This window comes from Seriola dumerili, unplaced genomic scaffold (genome assembly GCF_002260705.1).
Source record: "Seriola dumerili isolate Sdu_G_001 unplaced genomic scaffold, Sdu_1.0 BDQW01000668.1, whole genome shotgun sequence".
NCBI classification, from domain to species: Eukaryota; Metazoa; Chordata; class Actinopteri; order Carangiformes; family Carangidae; genus Seriola; species Seriola dumerili.
The window spans coordinates 191,101-213,406 of NW_019174923.1; the positions used below are offsets into that span (position 1 = coordinate 191,101).

Below are 22,306 nucleotides of genomic sequence, written 5' to 3' on the forward strand. Positions count from 1 at the left end.
CGCCCTCGCCCTCGGAGATCGACCCAGACGTCAAGACCGATGTACAGAAAACCCCAGAGCCCACCTGGGTCAACCCCGCCAGCCCTCTCCGGACCATGGGCTCTTTCGGGAGCGATGCCGGCCAAAGGTAGCTGCCGCAGATCGGCACCAAAGTGGCATGTTTCTGAATGCAGCTCGCTTGCACACATGCAGCATCTGCGTTATAACATGATGCTGCGAGCGCATGGTGCATAAAGTCTTCCTAGTAGGTTAACTTGGCTCGTAATTATCCTTACGCAAAAGTTACGCCGCGATCAATATCCCATTACCATTAAATCTATTCATCCGTACCATGATATTTCCCACGGAAATTTATAGGAATGTGAGTGACATAATCGTTACGAACCGGATGCTATATTCTCCCTATTGGGGTTGAACATTAACGCGACCAGTGCGTCTATTTATGAGTCAGTTTCATGACAGATACTGTAGCTGAATGAATGCAAACGCTTCTGCCGTCAATCATTTCTCTCTCAGCATCACAGAGATTCATTTTATGGCTGCAGTGTATAGTGATTACATAATTCAGTGCATGCTGCATTCCCATTACAGTTTTATGAATCCTGATGTTTTTATAAGGTAGGAAGAAATCCCATAACACTGCTTTGAAAGGGTGAAGTTATTTTTGATACGATACAACCAGATTGATGGACGGAAATAAAATGCAAACCATGAGGGATTATGTTGACTTACTTCCATATTTTGATAAACCTACATGTTCAGCACATGTCTGCAGCTCTCTACATAAAGCCTCCACTGTGAGGACACTCTCCTGCCATTTGGTAGACAAATTAGATTGTGGTTTGTGTGAAATGGGCTGAACCTGTAACAACTGAGAGAGACATGTTTTTTTCATAGAGAGACAATAGAACTTGAGAGCTTCAGATTGGCACTCTTATCTGCAGGTTATATGGGGTTGGTTTGGCAGAAGAGAGTGTGTCCTTGTTTGGCAGTGTTTCAGATACCACTGCACAGCCAATGTTCTGGTGGTGCAGTGTGTTCTGTCTCTACAATATTTACAGCACATATTTCTCCTGGATGTTGATATTAACTTGAGGGCATTGACAGCTCTGGGTATGTTTGTGATCAGAAATCTGCAATCTGTTTACTGAAATATGGAAAATCTGCAATAGCATTTATTGCGTAATACTTCTGTGATTTTTATTTTTGACATTTGATAACCCAACAAACAACATTGAAACAGAGACACATATATTCCATAAAGAATGGTAGTGTTGTCAAAAATGGTAAAGATCATTATATGTGATGCAAAAATTGCAGTATAATACTCTTTGGAACATCACTCAAGCCAGAACCAGAACTGTGTGAAATCTCTTCAAATATTAATAAAACTCTAGCCCTCCCTCCTTCACTAGTAACTATGATTTCCCATCAATAATAAAGACCAACTAAGAAATGTTCAGTGATGCAAGTCCACCAGTACTTCAGTACTTTTGAATGTTTTTCAGTCAACTGAAACAACTCCAGTAAACTCAATACATACACTGCAAAGCTTTCCCTTGGAGCAAAAATGTCTCTAGCTCAGCTGCTGTATTTTGTATGACAGACCTGGAAGGATGTCATGGTGTGTTACGGAGTTGGCAGTGTTATCCCATGTCCAAAGAATGCATGAGGATTGGCCTTAAAGATGGGTCAGGAATTCTTTGCACAGGGTTTGAAGCTTGAGATGACATTAACTCAGGAAGACATATTTCCATTTGTTTTTTCTTTTTGTTTTATAATTACCCCCTCAAGGAAATGCATTGTGTTTATTTCTGCACTTTTTGCTAATGAATGTGAACTTTGCAGTGCCGATGGTTTGCCGTGTTCACCCATTTTGAACTATGTCTTTCATCTCCAGCACCTATTAAGTTTGCAAAGTTTGCACTTCTCAAATGTTGTTGTTCTTCCTGCTAAACCTTCTGATGTTTTTGATTATAATGATCTTTGTTGGAAATGACAGCTTAGCTCGGAGCGATGTGCTCAGTGTTTTCATTACGCTAACAAGAATTGCAAACACTGAAGCTGTTCAGCTAAGGATGCAAGAAATGATGATGACTCCAGTAAAGATGATATTGAGTTATCTATACTCAACTGCTGACTTTGATCTTCATGTCAGTCCTGAAGAGGAATTAGGTTTAAGCTTTTCATGACCGAACAATGTGGTTTCTGTCAACCAGTAGGATCTATGGATGGATGTGCAGGGTGTATATGGTGAGCATGATTTATAGAGCAAATAACAAAACACTAAATTCTACTAATAATGATAAATGTAATCACAGCGATGATGGAGAGAGGTTTAAAGGTTTACATGGATGGCGCAGCTGGTTGTCACTGCTATCAAAAAATGAATGGTTACAGTTACAATGTCTATCCATGGTTCAATTCTAGCCAGGGACTTGTGTTGCATGTCATCCCCCTCTCACCCCATGTTTCCCATCTTCCTCTTCAATGTCGACTGTCTGATAATGGCAAAATGTATTAAAAAAATAATGCTTCCAAAAGTCAAGTCAATTTTTATTTGTATAGTGCCAATTCACAACATAAGTTATCTCAAGGCACTTTCCAAATAGAGCAGGTTTAGACCTTCTCTTTATAATATAATTTACAAAGACCCAACAATTCCCACCAAGAGAAAGCGCTAGGCAACAATGGCGAGGAAAAACTTCCTTTTAAGAGGCAGAAACCTCAAGCAGAATCGGACTTGGGGTGGGTGGCCATCTGCCTCGACCAGTTGGGTTGGGGGAGAGAGAGAGAGCAAGAGAGAGCACAGAGGAAAAGAACAAGAACGTGCAATGATAGCAATATTAATAATAGTGATAGTAGTGGCAGAAACAGCAATAGTAATGTAATGGCAACTGTAGTGCTCCTACTGATAAAAGTAGTAATGCCAGCAAATAGTATTGATAGATATCATTAATAATCATAATTATAGTAAACTTTAGCATACAATCTGCACAAACTCAAACAGTGGCTATGAAAACAGAGTATATGGATGATGCTGACATTAGATTAAATAATGATAAAAGGGGCAAAGACAGCAGTGACATGGCTGCAGCTGCAATGATATTAAATATTAGTGACACTGACAGTGAATAATGAGCATGAGCTATGACGTGCGATGGTGGAGATGATGAAGCTCGTGGTGTTGCTGGGTGTACTCCAGGTGGTTGTAGTGATGACTGCAGAACTCTTAGAGCGACCAAAATCTTAGACTTAAAAAAGCTGGCAAACTGGTCTGAACAGGCTGGAGGAAGAGAATATAGACTTCCAATCAGTTTTGAGAAATTGAACAATATTGACTGTGGCTTTATTGAAGTGCCTGTTTGTATTGGGATCAAATACACAATATCTGCGAATGGCTGAAGCTGTGAAACCATGAGTTGGCCAGTTGCCCTGGGTAACCAGACTAGGACCACCGTCCACCATTTGCCACCCTCGGGAAGAAGCTCTTATATCTAAAAATGAATGAGTAAATGTTTGCCTTCGATTGTCCTCCTGTCACATTACTTTCTATCAGGAAGGACAAAACTTGATATTTTATATCTTAAGTCTACACAGCCCCTGAATGTCTCCTGCAGGACGACAGGATGTAGTCAGGAGTCAGAGAGCTTTGTAGGGTGTAAGATGCGATCAGCGTGGGATTTGTGTCGAGCATTTGAGTTGAGAATGAGCGGATGTGGAGGGAGGAGCGAGAGAATCAATAATCTGGCCCATTGTAGCTACAACACAGCCTCTGAAGAATATATTTCTGCATAATTTAAAGCATCTGGGGATCCCCTTTAATGTTTGTGCATATAGGATTCTCTTTACAGTATTGACATCCCAATACGGTGAAGACAGTAAATGGGACTTGGAGGATCTTCAGGAACAGAGGGGTGGACCATCTTTTAAACACAGGATATGGTCAAAACAGATAAATTCACGCTGATTTATTTTTGGCACCCTGCAGCCTCGCCACCACATTGCCTCTCTGTGAAAAAATCTGCTTGGAAAATGGGCATTAGGTTTGGCCTGTTAGTGTGCCATAAATCAGAATTTTTCAAGCCGAGTGGGAGCTGTATACCATATTCTCGTTAAGGCTACATTAGTATATTGCCTAGAATGATTTATTTTTTTTTTGCTGGATATAGGCCAACAGAGCAACTTGAGAAAAAGCAGAATATAAGATTGACTGATATACAGCATAAACTTTTTACCGCATACTGAGCCTTCTAAAGAGCAAACATGTCCGTCAGTCTAAATCACTAATGCATTCTATTGTTTCTGTCAGCAATTCCTCCCCAAAATCAAAGCTACTCACTTAGATACTGGCTGTGTACGTTGTCCACAGTTTGACCGATGCTTTGACTTTTTTCCGTTTTCCTTTAATTGACATTTAAATTGATTGATAATGAGGGGGGCGTTAGGGAAATAGCAGGAAAGTAATGGGCATGTACACTGTTTCAACTAATACTAGATTAGTGTCGATATATGTAATAAAAGAAGCAGCTCAATGAAGTCAACTAACAGGATGTTATTTTCCAAACCTCCTCTCTGCTTGTTTATAATTTTAACTTTTTTATATTCTCTTTATAGTAGGATGCTGCCCTTATTCTTTCTCTTCCATCTTTTTCTCATGCACATTAGTACGTTCTCACAATGTATGACAGTTGGAAAGAATATTGTTGCCAATTATTTGTTTCTCAGTTTCCTATCAGATTACTTTACATTTTTTTCAAATTCATTGCTGCTCAATTGAGCTATGATTGTAAATGATGGTAGAAACATTTGTCCTCCCTTTTTTCTTACTGTTTATTTATAGCGCCCTGCTTTCACAGAACAATTACGCTTTAATTTAAATTTGAGCACCCGAGGTTTAATGAAGGGTTTTAATGTGGTCCTTGGGGTAAATCACATGTTGTCCATCATTATTGTTCATTAAACCAGGAAGAGGAAATCTCTCAGCAGTTGACTTGAGAGTTGAAGCTCGAAAATAACAAGTTCCCTAGTTGCTATGCGCTCACCTAAACAAAATGAACTTTTGATAAGACCTTGGATATCAGGAGGATACATCTGAAAGCATGCAAGTGGCTTTTAATTAAGTCTCTGCAACACTGTCTGAGATACTCTGTGTGTTTGGCTGTGTGTTGTACATAACAAGCGTGTATGTACATACATGCATAGGCCAAATCATCGATCCAGCTTCTTAAGAGCATCAGTTAGCAGAGAATCAATTAGAAGGCTTGAAGAACGTGAGGATGTGGGACAATTTGAGCAAAGGTAGCTCATACAAACAGCTTTCAATGTCTACTGAACTGAATCGGAGTCGTGCTCTAGAAAAAGCTCACTGCTTTCGGCTACGCAGAGTGCAGCAGAGTAGCACTATCACAGACCTTCGAAAGCTGATTGCAATGGAAGGGAGGACAACAATCTGATAATATGTCTGGTAGAGAGCTCTTTAGAGTGCTGTTAACACTGAGGCCATAATTTTATTGATGAATCTCTTGTACTGTACTCACCAACAATCAGTTGCCTTCATGTGCTTACAGCATCAACACAACACCGTGAGCCTCTTTTCTATCAATATGTATCATGATATAGTCATATTTCTGGAAATTCTATTGAGAGACTGTTAAAATAATCACATATAAAATGGAGCTGTTCAGTGCAGAATAGATTCCTTCATTTGTGCCACAGAGTGCCAACTATCTGTAAAGTTGAACACATATCATCCAAGCAAAATTTATATGAGAAAAGCTATAGTAATATCTGTTGCAGGGCCATTCCAGTACTAGCTATAAGCACTAATGCATGATGAGGTGTCCGGATCCTGATATATGAAAATAATGGATGATGAGGAAGTCCATTATTTTCTCTAGCGCTTGTACCACAGCCAGAGTTTTTTTTTTAAATCATGATCTATATTTTTCCACTTGTTTTTTTTCCTTACTTGTATTTATTTTAACACCTGGTTGGGTGTAGAGTTTCTGTAACTGGTGATGTAGCACAATACAGAGGTACTGTTGCTCCGAGGTGATCTATGACAAAATTTTATAGGACACCTGCCAGCCAGTCAGAAATGGGTATTTTTTGTGAGGATAGTATATAACAATAAGTGCATAGGTGTTGATGAGTTTGTCTCCTCCACTTGTATGTACAGATCAGTACTTTAGCATGTAGTTTATGGTCAGAATAATTAAGCTAAAGCACAGAATCTTGTTATTTTGTAGTGGGAAAACTGTGGTTAGACTTTCTTCTTAACCAGGTGTTAAGTTACTATGCTAGAGCCAACTTAGTCATATTTTTGGACAGGGGAACTTGAGCTGCCTCTGTGGCATGTGAGGGAAAAGTTTGGGAATCGTAGTATACGGGGAAATGTTGACAAGCTTTTGGGGGCAGGTAAATGGACTGAAAACTACAAATCCCGTTTGCCCTTGAAATTGGTGCAGAGATAGTGTATGTGTGTGAGGCCCTCCCACTTTGTATCAGTCAGTCAGTGCTTGAGGCAGTTCTCAGGGAATGAAATTGAAAGCATACTGGGAAAGTGCTGGTCATTTTGCACTTGTTCTCTTAGTGGATCGGCTCATGCTTGTGATCCCGGAGGTGAGATTCAATTTTCTTCTTTGTTGTATGTTGTATCATAATTAGTGTAAGACTTCAAGGGCATCACACTGCTGACTTGCATGACCATCGGGATACAATTTCTTAGATTTATATTAAAAAGACAGAGGAAGAGAGAGACCGAGTGCTATAGTGTATAAGTTGTAAGCTAATGGAGGCTAAGGGAGCTTCTGTTTATCAGCCTCTACACTGCTGAAGCTCTTAGAAGCCAGATAATAACTTTATTGCTCATTAAAGTGTTGTCAAATAGCCACCAAATGTACAGTGAGACAACAACAGAGGAGATGAGTTTGATGTTGTTGTGCACAGTGTACCTGATAAGCAGACTAATCATTTCATAATTACTTCATTTTACTTACAAACTAAATTTTATTAGGGCCAGTTGACACCAAGTGAATCAAACTGCATCAGTCTGTTGTGTATCTGTCAAAGCAGTTCAACTTTACTATTATTAGAAAAAAATTTCAGCGTTTTTATCTCTCTTTTTATATGCACTACAACATGTTCAAACTAAAATGAAATGAAGTGAATATTGAATTGATTCTGAGTTTTAAAGATGTGAAACTCTTTCATGCAATGTGTTTGGTGATTGTTCTGGTAACATTACTAGAAGGTTACAATAGAATGCTGTAACTTTCTGGTAATGCTTACAGATGAAAGGGTATTGATTAATTACTGGAAAGGTGTAGCTCGTGTCTTGTGAGCTAACTACTTCCTGGGTTTAATGGACACTCCATTGGTCCATTTGAAAGACATAAGAGGGATGATGATGTTCCTTGTTGTTGTCAATCTTTCGAGCTATACAGCCTGTATTGTCAAATAATGACCTTTTTTACACAAATTCCTTCAGCTTTTCTTATTTTTGCACTTTTGACCAATAGACAGGCTTTGATCCTTTATAACGATCAAAGAGATATCAACCTAATTTATATTTTTATCCATCCACTTATGCTGCAATATTTTTAGATGTGCTTTGGGCCTGACCTTGAAGGTTACTCACTAGACTTAGTAGCATAATAGTATAGCAAAACACATTTCTGAATTGTAAGAACAGTACAAAAAAACTACAGACATCATACTGAATTAATTAATAATTCAGTTCACAATCTTTTTCAGCATATCTTGTGTTGTATATGTTGCTTGATATTGAAAGGCGAGGATCTCAATGTGCCATGTGTTTTTACTATGACTGCAGATAATATATATGAAATGGAAATGAAGCAAAACCTCTTAAACAATCAAAACTGGATTAAAACTAATTGGCTATACAGTAAATGCACTAAGTGTATTTGGGACATCATTATATATGGTCTTGCTTATCAAGTATATTCAGGATTTTTTAAAATAAATTATACGTTCATTCTACTGTTCAATCAGAGCGTGTCTTGCGTGTCTTGTTGGTATTGCTGTCCTTGAGTTTAATGGCAACTAATTCTAAAACCCTGTTGAGGGTATTAACATTTTCAAACTTGAGTATATCATTAAAATGAAACCAAACCAACCACAGATTTTTAATTCTATAAGAATCAATTTGCAATTGAATGGACTATTAACATCAACATCAATCAAAATCAGTAACCTTTACTGTATCAGAACTAAATTTGTTGAGTACAGAATAAGGTAGCAGATATTTTCTGGAGGATAGTAAGCAAAATGAACTGTTGATACAAAAGCTCTGAGGTCTATTCCGCTCATGCATCTTATTTATTACTTTCTACTCCTTTTCTGTCAGGGGATAAATTAACTTTTCTTTCTGTTGTGTTCTGTTAACCTTTTTTTAAAGCTTATTTGACTTGCCATTGCAGGAAAGGACAAACTTGTATCTAATAACACAAATTATTGCTCAATTTTATCGGTGTGTCTCGGTAAACAATACCAGAGAGTAAACATGCTCAATACCAGGATCCTTGAACTGAAGTACCTAAAGGGAAGGCAGCCATAATTAATGTTACTGTGGCTTTGTAGACTTCTGACTTAGCCAAGAGGTCCACTTTGTGCTGTGTTACCTGTGCCTGTGTAATTACTGGGTTGATGTTAATTAGCAATTTTATATATTTGGAATGAACATGTGTAAAAATAGAGAGAGTAGAAAGAGAGAAATTTGAAAGAAATACATGTTGTTATTGATTCTCTGTCACAGATTGAATTTACATGATGTAGAGTACAAAAAAATATTATAAGCCTCAGTCAATGGTTTCCCAAGGAGGTCATAGCCATAATGTGCACAAATCCGTTTTTTCTGCATCAAATCAGGCTGTGTGTTTAACCTTTGACCACTAACCCATCAGAATTGTCCATCTGTCATTAAAGTCAATATCTGAGTATGTCTCTCTCTGTCTGTCATTGTCCTTCAGTGTTACACACTTCCCTTTTCTCCCTGGTCATCTCAATATAACGACCTCTGAGACTGACCAAGAGGGTGTGTCCACTGATCCCCTGTGGTTTGCATTAAGTGTCCCATCTGTTCTTAAGTCAGTCATTTAAAAAAAAAAAAAAAGTTAATGTACAGTATAGTCTTCACCTTGCATGTGCCCTGTGTATTACAAGCTCTGAAATACATTTTGTATTTCCTTTCAAGCTCAAATACTGTCAATTTCAGCTGTAAATGTTTCTATTTACTTGCATATGGAGTTTGAAGGTGAAACCTTGGTGGAAAAGTCTTGACAGTAGGCCATGACTGTGCAGTAAGAAGCAGCTGCTCAAATACAGGATATGATGCAATTTCCTGAGACAATCCCAATGAATTTAACCAATGTATAGAGTATCCAAGAGAAGTTGAGTCAAGGGAAACTGGACTTGGTTGTTGATACTTGATACTTTTGGATGAGAAGTGAAACACCTGTCTAGTTGCCCTTAAGTCAACTTTTCTTGGATGACAGTGACCTGGATAACGGAGAATCTTCGTTCTAGGTTTGAGTGATACTCCAAATGAAATGTGAACTAGCTAACATGGTATGAGGTAGCAGCTTGGGCCTTCTTGCTGCACAAACTGTTCTGATTCTCCCTCAAGGTTATAGAATGGTTGCGTTCTGACTCAAGATGCAAGTGAATGCAAATAAACTGCAGTGGTATCCTGAGTGGCTCAACCTTTCCTTCCCTTTCCTGTGATCTCAACCACACTCTTTCCTAATCTGTGCCTATCTGTGTCCATGTGTGCTGCGTCCAGGTATCAGGAGGAGTACAGTATGGACTCAACCAATGCCCAGTAAGTCCCTGGCAGCATCATGCTTGCATGGCATGGATTGTGTCTGCAATGGTTAACTGTACACAGGACTGATTGGGGAAATTTCTGCGAGCACCAAAGCACTGTTCACTTTGAATTTTACATAGACTTTATGTGGACATAGATGTAATGCCTTGTTTGTGTTTAGAGGTCGTATTTCCATTATCATAAAAGTGGACAATGATTGTTGTGGTAATGATCTGATATCTGGGAATAACATCCATTTGTGGCTACCTTTTCAACAGTTGTTGTGGCAAAGAGGAATTAGCCCATCCTAGATTTTTGTCACATTAAATCATACCACAATAAATGGTGAAAAGGCAGCGTGTTCTTGTGTTTTATCAACTTATTCCTGGTGTATTATCTGTCTTTTTGACTGAATGTGCACACTGGTCTTCACTCTGTCAGTGTGTGAGATCAGGGCTTGACACATTAATCATGTAAGCAGAGGTGAAAGAATTTCCAGACAACATCCAAAGCTAATATTGGTGAAATGGCTGCTGAAAACACCAACATGTCAAGTGCTGTAACTGTGCATGCCGCTGAGTCACTGATCATGAGAACGTTTATACCACAGTGTCACCCGGTGTGATAGTTTGAGTGTCAGGATTTTACTGCATTCACTTTGGCGGACAGTGAGACTCTTTAGTGATGCCGAAGCTGCTGAGATGTGGTGATTCAAAAAGGGGTGAGGCTGAAGCAACAGGAAGTATCAGGTCATATCAGTAATTTATCGTAAAAAATATGTTTTCATTTTAAAATTTGTGGAAATGATTATTGGTGTTTTATTATTGCTCATTTTGCTTTTTGTTGTCTTTTGACTGAAATGTTTTACTTTGCTAACAGGTGGTGTATTTAGTGCATCAAATGGATCTGTGTTGCTTGATATGTTTAAAAAAAAAACAAAAAAAAAAAAACACCAGGCACCATGAAACTAACATTATTCCAGGAGCTATTTTGCTTCCATTTATAAAAGCATGGGTCTCAAATTGATTAATGGCAGAATTTGGAAAATCTGTGTGCTCTGAACTTGATAAGAATGAGCCTGTGAAGCCCATGAGTCTGCAAGCGCAAGAAAAGTCAGCACCTTTTGGAGTGAGACATCAAGTGGATAAAAACGAGAGGTGGGAAAAGCAGACAGCAACCTCCATGACTGACTGTGATAGGCTTAGACGTCTGTCAAACAAGGAAACATGCCACAGAACATACTTCCCCTGAGGCTGTAATGTCTCATTGATAGAACAGTGTCTTCCAGAACTGCCCCCAAGTAATACATTTAAAAAAAAAAAAAAGTGAAATTAACTATCAACATTATATTTTCAGAGAGATGTTGGAACCTTTTTTTTTTTTTTTTTAAATAGCCTTATATACAGTCCATGATTTTCTTTTTAAATCAACATGTAGCCAATAGCAGAACTGCAGATGGCTTCACCGTTCAGCTTTGGGGGGTTGCCAATTAAATGTAGTGTTTGTTGGGGGCTGTGCCACTGTTGGAAAATGGATTGTGATCCTTGGGGATGTGCTAAGTGGTGAGCTATAAGCATGTGTTGACACGCAAGTGTTTCCCCGCACCACTGTTATCATCTTATGTGGTTATTCTCCAAGTAGAAATTCAGGCTGAGAGACCATATTACATTTTGTGTTCTGTACGATATGAATCTTGTACAACAAAAAAAGGTTCCCTCTTTATTTCACTGCGTGAGGCTCAAGGCACTGAGGGAATGAGTATCATAAACATTGTAACACATATTGTGGTGATGGAGCTTGTTTTCCTGGCACAGTCATTTCTATTTCGTTTCCATTTAAAAATTACAGTGCCCAAACATAAAATACCATGAGGTATTACCTGTGGTAGCGCAAAAGAAAGATCAATTTGTTATGTAACATCACAGGAAATGTCACATTTTGGTTTCAGGTCATCAAAGAGCACACTCAGGAAACCACAACTTTTGGTTTCAGTCAATGACTGTGTCTATATAGAGCATAAAACGAGCATCTTTGCACTCTAATTAACAGCAGCAACAACATGTTATCAAACTGATAATTTAGTCTTGGTGAAGGGTGCTCAAGATGCATTCTTAGCTGGTGCTCATACCATTGCTGCTAGTTCTTCTCAATATGGAGGAGCATGATACAGAGGAGTCCCTGAGTAGCTTCACTAGGTAGGTAGCAGGTTTTATAATGAAATAATGGAGGGATGTATATTGTACAATAATGAAAGTACCTAAAGATTTATGTTTTTTCCCGCCAATGCAATGTGAAAGAAATGTTGCCTTCATTTTTGAAGAGTTTTTTCCGATGTGTCAAAATGACAAAACATCTGCGGTATTCATCTGGTTTTTCTCTTTCTAGGTTTTTTTTTGGTTTTTTTTTTTGGAATTGAACAGCTTTGCTTGACTTTTACATTGAAATTTTTAGCATAAGACACTGTAGGTTCTGCCACAGTCAAAATATGCCTGCAATATACCTTTTTTTTGTTCTATTTCAGTTTGTTAATGAATCATTTCAATTGGCATTTACTGTACCTTCATTTGGTTATGAAACAAATTCAGATTCACCAGGTGAGAATCACCTCATGCTCCATTCACTCAGCATAACAAAAAGACTGTAGGAGAGGGAGCGGTGAATTTCAAAGGCATCTTTCAACATCAGTGATATTACCTCAAGTTCCCTCTAGATGTCCTTGCTCATTTAAGGATTTTTCTTGCACACAAGTGCTGCACATTAAGATCAGGTCCATGTGTTGGAACACTGCAGCTTTCATTTGACACTGACAGGTGACAGAAAATTACTTCTTTGGCTTTCAAAAATTTCTGTCTTGGGTACTTTTTTTTTTTTTTACTCAGCCGAACGCCCCATTTCTCTCAGAGAGTAACTTCATGTGCCATTTTCTGAGCTTTACTATTAATAGTCTAATGCTGGTGGACTATTGCTAAGTAAGTAGATCTTGTACAAAACCCTTTGTGGCCTTTTTCTTTACTTTTTGACAGCTTTGCACTTTCAGGTCTTCTTCAAGTTCTGAGGTCTATGTGCTTTTTTTTTTTACTGTGCTGAGCCCTAACCCTGAGGGGATGTGATGCGGATGTGATGTGTAAAACAGCTTCTCATAGAAATTCAGATTCTTCCGCAGAATAAGATCTTAAAATCTGTCCAACAGTTCAGAAAGGAGTTGGTCTGATTTACCCCCTTCTTCTTACCACTCAGCCAGCTGGTCTAATGGTATGAAGCAGTAAATCATGCACAAATACAGGTTAGCAAAGACCCTGATCCGTGCCTCCCATGCATGTATACAGCAGCCTAAATAGTATAAGATTGCCTCAGAAGACCAAAAATGACGATACCTGCTCCTTCATGTTGATCTTGTCAGTCCACCAGTCACGTAATTCCCATAAAGTTGATGATCTTCCCCTCCCTCCCAGCTGATTATAACACAACCTCTCATGGTTTCCTCTTGAGGTTTCTGGTTTCTATATCCATTTGACAAAGTACTTTAACAGTTGCCACAGCCCATGTCTGGCCTGCAGCCCATTCAACTATTTTTGCACCGTAATGAGGCTATTGGACAAGAAGTAACTTCACCACAGGAGGTTTTAGATGCAGCTCTGTGAAAAAGAAGCAGAGAATAACAAAGATGCCACAGCTTTTGAATATTAATGTCTGAGTGTAATATTTTTAGAATCCCTGCAGCTTTCATATCAGGCACACTTCTGAGGGTGGTGCATGGGAAATTTTCTATTTTCAACTGCTTGCTTTATCAAAGGGGGGACAGAGCAAACCTGACATCACAAAACAATAAGGATAATAAACTGTATTCAGGCTGTAATGGGAAAGACTGTTGCCTTACTGTTTATCAGACAAGATGCAGTATGCAGTTGGTCTGTGTGCCGACGCACGTGTATCATAAGCTATGATACATGTTTCACTCAAATGCACGCAACCTGATAGATCACAGATAATCAGGTTGATAATTTCCACATTTGTTGCTATGTCAACACTAGTGATAACATTAGTTATCTAGACATGGTTACTTTATGTTGACTTTGGTTGCTGCCAAATGTGCATTATATAAAGCCTTCCAGAAGACTGGATATTAGATGATTGTAGGGGAAATGTTTTCAGTCTCTGTTCTGCAGAAGAATCCGTGCACCGTTTCAGGACTGATGCGTGTTGTTACTTCCTCCCACGGTTCCTATGATCCTTTTATCCCCAGGTGATGTTCCACCAGGCTAACAGATACTATTGTTCACCTATGCTTGTTGTATGAATGTTGTATGAGTTGCAGGGCAACACTCATACAACATATTCCGTATGGCACAGAGCATCTGGTGGCTGACAATATATATTTTTTTTTTTCTTCCAGCACTAGAATGAAAACAGGCGTTTGAATAGCTCTGCTCTGTCAGCTAGATTATCCTCAAGTCAACAAGCTGTTTGATGTTTATTTACAGAGTCTACAAAGCAGTTGTAGTCGCTCAGTGTTTTAGGCAAGGGTGCATAAAATTGTAATCCTATCACTGGCAATGGTCATGGTTTACTCTGTGTGAGTGTGTGTGTGTGAGTTTGTGCCACTTTAACAATTCAAAACTTGATATCAGGTCCTTCCCACCAGACCTAGTTTTTCTCTCAAGTTACACTTTTACTCCTCGTTACTTTCATCATGATCATGAACTCGTTATGGACTCTTTGTCACATACTCTGAATGGCTGCAATATATACAAAAAGCTCTACATACCATGTGGACCTGTTAGTTAAGGACATAAGGTCATATGATCCATCTATTGTGACTGTGTGCAAACATTCCTGGCTTATGCCTTGCCTACCATCTTTAAACTTAAGGGAGGCAAAAGAAACATCTCTTCCTAAGGTTAATAAGTTCCAGCCTGTTGTAGCTGCTGTCTTGCATCTTGGACGTTCAAACTGCTTGCGTTTATAGTTGACAGTTTGGCTAATGTCCATAGCTTGGCGGTGATGGTTTGCAGTGACAGAGCTGCCAAAGAAAAGATCGTACTTAAAGTACTTAAAAGGTATTGCTGTGGGTCTGCAGCTGCTGGGAATCGTCAAGTGTGGAAGAAGTGCTGTTTGGAGCCTCGTCTTCGGAGCTAGTTAGACACATGATAGAAGGTGCAGTGTCTGACAGAGATTTTTTATCATCATTTTCATTCTAGTGCCTGTTAATTTTGTGAACATAAATCAAAGTAATGGTGGCGCAGCAGGGGCTCAACTTTGCAGCTGATGCAAACGTTTGATACTGACACATTTCCTTTTTTTTGGCTCTGTACTCTGTAGTATTAAACCACTGTGATGATATAGTGCAGGATGCAGGATGTTTGAAAGTGCAACTGTTGACCCAATATGAACATATAGGAACTGTAGACATTTTTTGGACAATAATCTTAAACAAATGGCACAAACAAAGCTAGGAGCTAATCCAAGGTTTTTCTTCAGGGTCAACAGAGGAATGTTTTCAAATCAGCAAACAAATACTATATATGTGATGAATTTATTTAAACTTTTAATTTGTACCATTGTGGTTGAATGTGAATAATTGCTGGATTACTGTTAAACTGGCTACTTTTAAGGATTGTAACTTTGACATAGAAATTGTAGCTTCTTAGTGCCTGAGATGTTGTTATTGCAAACTGTTCTCACTGGAAATTGTTATTCTTTTGAACTACTCCTTGTTTGGTATGAAAGGCTGGTGGGTGAATCAATAGTTCAGCATTTTCATTAATGTTTCTCATGTGTAGTCTGTTTCCTGGGCCCAGAATAAATACATTAGTTTTAGTCAACGGAGACTGACCAGAGAGTCTGTGTTGTTTATTCGTCAACTACGCATATTTGTTCCCTCAAATTCAGGGACTATACTATGCAAGAGTATAAGAGTCCACAGCCATGCTAGTGGCTCTGTGAGGATCTTCTTGAATGAATACATGTCTGTAGTTCATAGAAATACATCCAGTAGTTGTTGAGACATTTCAGTCAAAGTGGTGGAGTGATCGACAGACAGACCATCATTCAGTGTTGCCAACTATTTCAAATGGGAAGTTGCTAAAGCCCTGATGGCTTGAGCTTGATGACATTAGATTATGTCTTGTAAACTTTTTTTGAGAATAAAAAATAGTTTAAATGAGTAATTTAGAGTAAGAACACAGGCAACTCAAAAAAGTCATTACGGGGGTTTTAATAGTCACGAAAAATGTAGTTAGAAAGTCGCTAAGTTGGCAACAGTGCACACTACACAGTTCACTCAATATGGATGAAAACACTCTTAAACTGACCACATAGTTATTTTTTCTCCTAAAATATAATGTGATGGAGTACAGAGCCAACATTACAAAAAATGTTATATGTAATATACTTACAGACTGCACTGCAGCTGTCTCGTCTTGCATCCAGGGAAGCAGGGAAAGACTCACATTAGAATATTATTAGAAGGGGGGGACATGTTATTACATGGTTATCAGCACCCTCCACCCACACACTGACAAAATCGCACTCGGCTCTGTCACTTTTTCGCAGTGTTGTCGGGCCAGTGCCAATGCAGAGTTTATTTTGGAGTCACATTTTAAGGTTTTGCTGTGTTCACTTCTGTCTGTTCTGATGGCTGTGACAATGGAGGCAGTCTGTATGCATTACAGATCGCCTGATTTGCCACTGTTAGTCTTTATTTACGGTCACTTGGTTTACATACAGCTGTGTGTTTGGGTACGGTGGGATGTTAGTGTGTGGTTGGTTCCTATAGGCATAAGCTATAAGAATATGTCATTGTGTGTGTATGTATATTCGCCTAATTCCTCATACTGGAAATGCAAAGCACACAGTGAACATTTCCTGCCTTGGAAGCTGTCTCCATGACGATGAGGCCGGAAGAAGGGGAGAGGGAAATAGCTGGAAGACGGTGCATATTTCATGTTCTTTCTTCCACCTACACTCTTTATCTACACATACATACAGTACATCCCTCAGGAGTCGGCTGCTCTAATTGCCCTCCTGCTCTCCTTCCTCTCCTCCCCTGCCTTTTTGCTCCCTGTATTCATCTTGTCACACGAAGTAGAAGGGTCCAAGGCGCCATTATTACTACCCTTTCATGTTCATTAACGACAACAAGCTCTCTACATTACAGATGCTGCAGACCTGTCTCTCTACCTGCATTCGTCTAACTGACCTACAGTGTCTATATCATCATTTGTGCTTAAGTTCTCATCTGGTCAAGCCCCCCAGCCTATTAAAGTCCATTACATCTGCTCGAAACTTTAATAGCCTTGGATTCGTCAAAGTACGTGTCACTGGTGAGAAAACATAGCTGTTAGATTTGAAGCACTGTAGTTTTTAATAGTTGATTGTTAATTAATAATGGATCATTTTGTGTTAGTACCCACTGTACCATGAACCAGGCTGTCCTCATGTTCTCACTTACTTATGGAAATAGTCTATTTCAGATTATGTGTCTGGTTAGTAAATGTTTATAAACATTTCTATTTTTATATTCTATATAAATATATAATATAAAAATCGAAATTGCTCAACTCCCCCACGCAGGGGGATCATATGTATTTGTGGCTGATACTGTTGCATTGTGAAGGCAAACTATACATAATGACTGATGGTAAATGGAGGGTAACAGCTTTAGTCAGAAGAGTGAAAGGCAAAGCTTTAACTGACCTGGATTTCCATAAAGCTCATGCTTGTTGTCCTTTGTTACCTTCACCAAACACAGTTATGGAATTTGCACAATTAACATTAACAACAATCTTTTTTTTTTCTTTTCTTTTTTTTTTTGCTAGAATGCAAACTAGCCGGGTACATAACTTCTTGTGCACTAACTGAAATGTTTCTTTAGCATCAAGTGTCAAACTGTATTGTACAATTAAGTTTAGTTTTTTTATTATTTGATAAGCATTGGGAGTATAGGCATACTTTGTTTGAATAAAGATTTAGTAGAAAAACTCAGGTATTATATTATTATATGAGGTAGAATCACAGATGATACCCAGCCTGAATGCAAACATAGTATGTCTGTGTACATGTGTAACATTTACTGTAACTGATGCTGAATTCAACACATCTATGTAAGCGCTAATACACTTCTTTGTCTTACACCTGATTATATAGCACCATTATATGCTTGACATTGTTTAGTCAAATGTAATTCGCTATCTCTCTTGATAATCCATCCATCCATCCATTATCTATACCACTTATCGTTGTAGGGTCGCAGGGGGTTGGAGCCAATCCCAGCTGACAATGGGCGAGGGCGGGGTACACCCTGGACACGTCGCCAGTCTATCACAGGGCTCTCTCGATAATGTGCTTTGAATTCTGCTGTGCATGTGTTGGTAGGGGGGCTTATTTAAATGTTTCTGCGCAGCCACCTGTAAACGTTTAGACTGACACTTTGTCACTGTTCCCCCACAGGGTGCAGGTGGAGTTCTACGTGAACGAAAACACCTTTAAGGAGAGGCTGAAGCTTTTCTTCATCAAAAACCAAAGGTCAAGTAAGTACAGCCCACAGGGAGCGTCGCACTACTCTCCTCTCCTGCTGCCACGAGATACGTATGCTCAGATCTAAATGAAGAAATAAAAAGCATAATGTAGGAAATTGCAGTCAGTGATGACGCATGTCCAATTTCTGTCTCAGATGGGGTTTTCCATTATTACATTAACTGCCTCATTTTAAATGACTGTAGTTTAGTGTGTGTGCACACTGTGGCCCAGCATGGACAAAAGAGCATGGGTCATTTGTTGCGAGACGAGGCAGTGCTGCAGTGTTTTTCTCATTAGGAGATAAGACTGGCTATGCCACAACATCTCTGAAAGAGACTCTGGTGCAGCTCAGTGGTTTGGTGCATTGTGTCTGAAAGCCATTCATTTGCATCTGGGTGTAAAAAATGGACACTATGGGAACTCTCTGTCTCTGTTAAAGCATGTCGTTAACATGTCCTTGACACTGATGAGGCTCTGCTGTGTTTCCCTTAATTTGTCATTGTCACTAAGCCTCCACAGTCTTTGACATAAAACAACAGAGTCTAATGAAAATGTCACACTCAGCTGCAGGGGTATGTTGCTCTATTGCACTGCAACATTGTTTGTGTGAGTCCACGTTTCAAATCATTTTAACATTGATGCTGGCTTCATGTGAAGAGGTCGCGTCACTAGAGATTAGGCAGCCGCTGAGACTGATTGGATGTGGGTAGTACAGCTAGCACCACCCTCTGGCTAGCAAGCATGTTGCATGCACACCAAGTTTCTGCTCTGCATATTTGCAAGTCGTGTGTGCATATCAGTCTATGCCTGCACTTACTTGAGAAGGAGATTGTGATTCTACCAACATTATCCCACTGGGCTATTTCTGTGTAATCCCACCAGTTATTTATCTCGCTGTGTGTTGTCCTGCGTCATATTATAATAAATAAATAATTATGCTGGTGTTACTTTGTGTTATTCTTAGAGGATTTGAAAGTTATGCGTCAGGGGAAATCAGTTGTGACAGGGTGCCAGAGCAACATAGACCTGCATTAGTCATGCTTCAGGGCTTCAACAGATATAGTCACTTTATGGCTTTCACTAAAGGCATTTTATGCACCTAAAGAAATGGTGTTCAAGCAGTGTCAGTGTCCTAATGAGGAGAGATCTGACAGCTTCTGTTGTCAGCAGCAAACTTACAATCGCAGAGGTGGTCATAACCCCTCAGGGATTGAACTCTAAACAACAGACAAGTGTGGAACCAGTTTTTGATTCACATGTCCGATGTTGCTGTCTTTGTTGCTCCACAGGCCTGAGAATCCGCCTGTTCAACTTCTCATTGAAGATTCTCACTTGTGTCCTGTACATAGTGAGAGTCAGCCTGGATGACCCCAAGGATTTAAATGGCAACCCATGGTGAGAGTCACATTCAATAGAAGCTTCCCATTCATCAGTTATTCCCTGTGCCTGATGTGTCCACATTCTTTTGGATAGTTGCTTTTTAATATGTGATTTGTTGTTTTTGATTTTGATGCTTAGTAAAAGTAATGTGACAGAAAAAAAGCTACTGTGAAGAAACTGTTTTTGTAGATGCAGCTCTTTTCTCTTTTGATTTATCACTTTTAATACCATCTGTCTTTATTGTCTTTTATTCGTCTTCTATTAATGCCGAACCAACCAGATAACTTGCTGTATGTGGATTTTTTCAGTGGAAAAAACAATTCCTATTGGCATAGGCATAAAAACAGCAAATGTGAAAGATATAAAGAGAGCAGACAACATTTACTCATATGGAAATATTTTGGATTTTTACTTTCAGCACATGGAAGATCTCTAAGGGCTTCTTCTGAGGATTATACCTAAAACTGAAAACCTAACTCAGCATTTAAGTCGGTGACATTGTGTGGTTTTGATGACAAAACATTAACATTGTCTAGGAATGAATTTCTTTGTCTTGAAGTGGCCACATAATTTTATTAATTTTCTGTGTTTAAAACTTAAAGTAAGTGAGAATAAGCAAAGATAAATTGCTCCTCCTGTACAGTCATGAGAAAGTTGTAGATGGTCTGTATTGTGCCAACTGCCAACAGCTTTTAGAGACACATTCGGGTTTGTTCCTTATGCAAGCATGTTAACTGATTGAAATGTTTCCCAGTGGGTATGTTTCCACTCATGCACACACATTCACACACACTTTCATGCCCCTTGTGTGTTTCTCTTGTTGCTGTGTTTTTGTTTTTCAGCAGTCCAATGTGCCGGAACAACAGTTGGACAAACACAGCAGAGTCATCAGAAATCAAGTGGTACGTTTCTGTCAAAATGGCATTTAGTCGTAACTTTAAAGTGAAATTCTGTGGAGATGCAATGGAGTGTGAAGAAAAGCTTCTGATGGTTTTTGACAGGGACCTGATTTTCTGGGTGAACAGAAGGGAGTCGGTGTGGGCGATACAGGTGAGAATAATAACACGCCGGTGAAAGTGCACATAAATCTAACTTCCACTGCATGAACTGAATCTCAGTGCATTATTCAGTCCAAACACACCAGCACCCATTTATTTGATAAAAGATTTGCAGGGCGCAGTAGTTCCTCAGTGAAGGTTGAGTATCCAGAAGTGATGAGTTTGCAGTTGCTCGGTTCATTTAACTCCCTATCCCCCTCTGCTCCAGGTGTCGGTGGCCTTAATCAGTTTCTTGGAGACCATGCTTATCACATATCTCAGCTACAAGGTAAGAGACGGACTCGCAGTGCACAGTTTCTCTCTTTAATCCATGCTGATGTCTTGCAGCTGTCTGACCAAAGTCCAGCACTGCCTGTTTATTTCTTCTCGTGGGCCGACAGCTCTCTGTGCCAGTGCCAAGGCACCTCTAAAAGACATGGGAGCCAGGAGTCTCTTTGCCTAGTTTTAGACTCAGACATCACACTCTGTTGCAGATACAGGTTATGTAAAAGGGCTCATAGAGCAGGAAGTGCACGCTGTGGTTTTCATCTTCAAGGTGCATTTCTGTCCTTGGTTCATATGCATTTAAAGGGCGCATCATGTGAATAGTGAGAAGAGATATCGTCATTATGTATTCTGTGGAAATAACTCGTGTTCATACAAATAGCAAGGGTCAGCCAAAGTGTGAGATTCCTCCACTGATAATGAGCATGCACATGAAGCTCATCTTTGCCCCTTACTATACAGTAATACGCCGTATGTAAATTAGGTGGTCAACATCTTCCAATTTCATGCAGTTCAGTGTCAGCAATAAATTTCAAGTTTCACAAAAGTACAGTGCAAGTAATTAAATGGCTCTGGGATGGATTGCGTTACATACAGGTGTTTCTGTTTCTGTGGTTGCTTTAGTTAGACATTGAAGAAAAGCTCAGTTTAGATTTAAATGTCTTAAATGCAGTAAGGCTGAATGACCTTGGGATTTAATGATATGGGGATCAAACATACAGACGACACCTGTCCTGTTATCGCCACCCACAGCTTATGAAGATTAAGTCTGAATCCTGCCAAAGCCGAAGTCCTCAGAACTATTACCGGTCTCAAAAAAAGTTTCTTTGCATGGAAATCTTAGCTTTTATATTTGCTGCTCTGAGACCCATAGTGTTTCTTAGACATGTTGCTCTACAGATTTCAGCTCCTTCCCCCGTGGTGATCTCTAAAATTTGGTTGGGGGTTTTATTAAATGCAATCTTTTTTTCATCTTTTCATGTCTCGCCATATCTTTTTGTCTTTCCTCAGAGGGTCATGTGGGGACCCATACTACATTTATTTCATGGGGACCAAATGCCTGAATTTTATTTTTCTCAGATGGTGGCGACTTGTAACCTTGTAAAATGTTTTGGTCTCACAGAGTTTTATTTTCTTTATTGATGTTTTTGACAGCTCCATCATAGACACAATCCACATCAGAGCTGCACCTTTTCAACTCAGCTGTGCTCTCAATATGCAGTTAGCTGCAACCACTCTTTTCTTTATGTAAATA

General features: G+C 39.2%; 1 protein-coding gene across 1 annotated transcript in view; it reads left to right on the forward strand.

Annotated features, from left to right (window-relative positions):
- The first annotated feature begins 18 nt into the window (after nucleotides 1-18).
- The window catches only part of kcnt1 (potassium sodium-activated channel subfamily T member 1), a 63,602-nt gene continuing 41,314 nt past the window's right edge, over nucleotides 19-22,306 (forward strand). Inside the window, exons 1-6 of the mRNA XM_022765167.1 lie at nucleotides 19-127; nucleotides 18,281-18,360; nucleotides 19,639-19,744; nucleotides 20,572-20,631; nucleotides 20,731-20,779; nucleotides 20,996-21,055. Of these exons, the coding sequence (XP_022620888.1) occupies nucleotides 96-127; nucleotides 18,281-18,360; nucleotides 19,639-19,744; nucleotides 20,572-20,631; nucleotides 20,731-20,779; nucleotides 20,996-21,055 (387 nt within the window). The 5' untranslated portion in view covers nucleotides 19-95. The remainder of the gene's footprint in view (nucleotides 128-18,280; nucleotides 18,361-19,638; nucleotides 19,745-20,571; nucleotides 20,632-20,730; nucleotides 20,780-20,995; nucleotides 21,056-22,306) is intronic.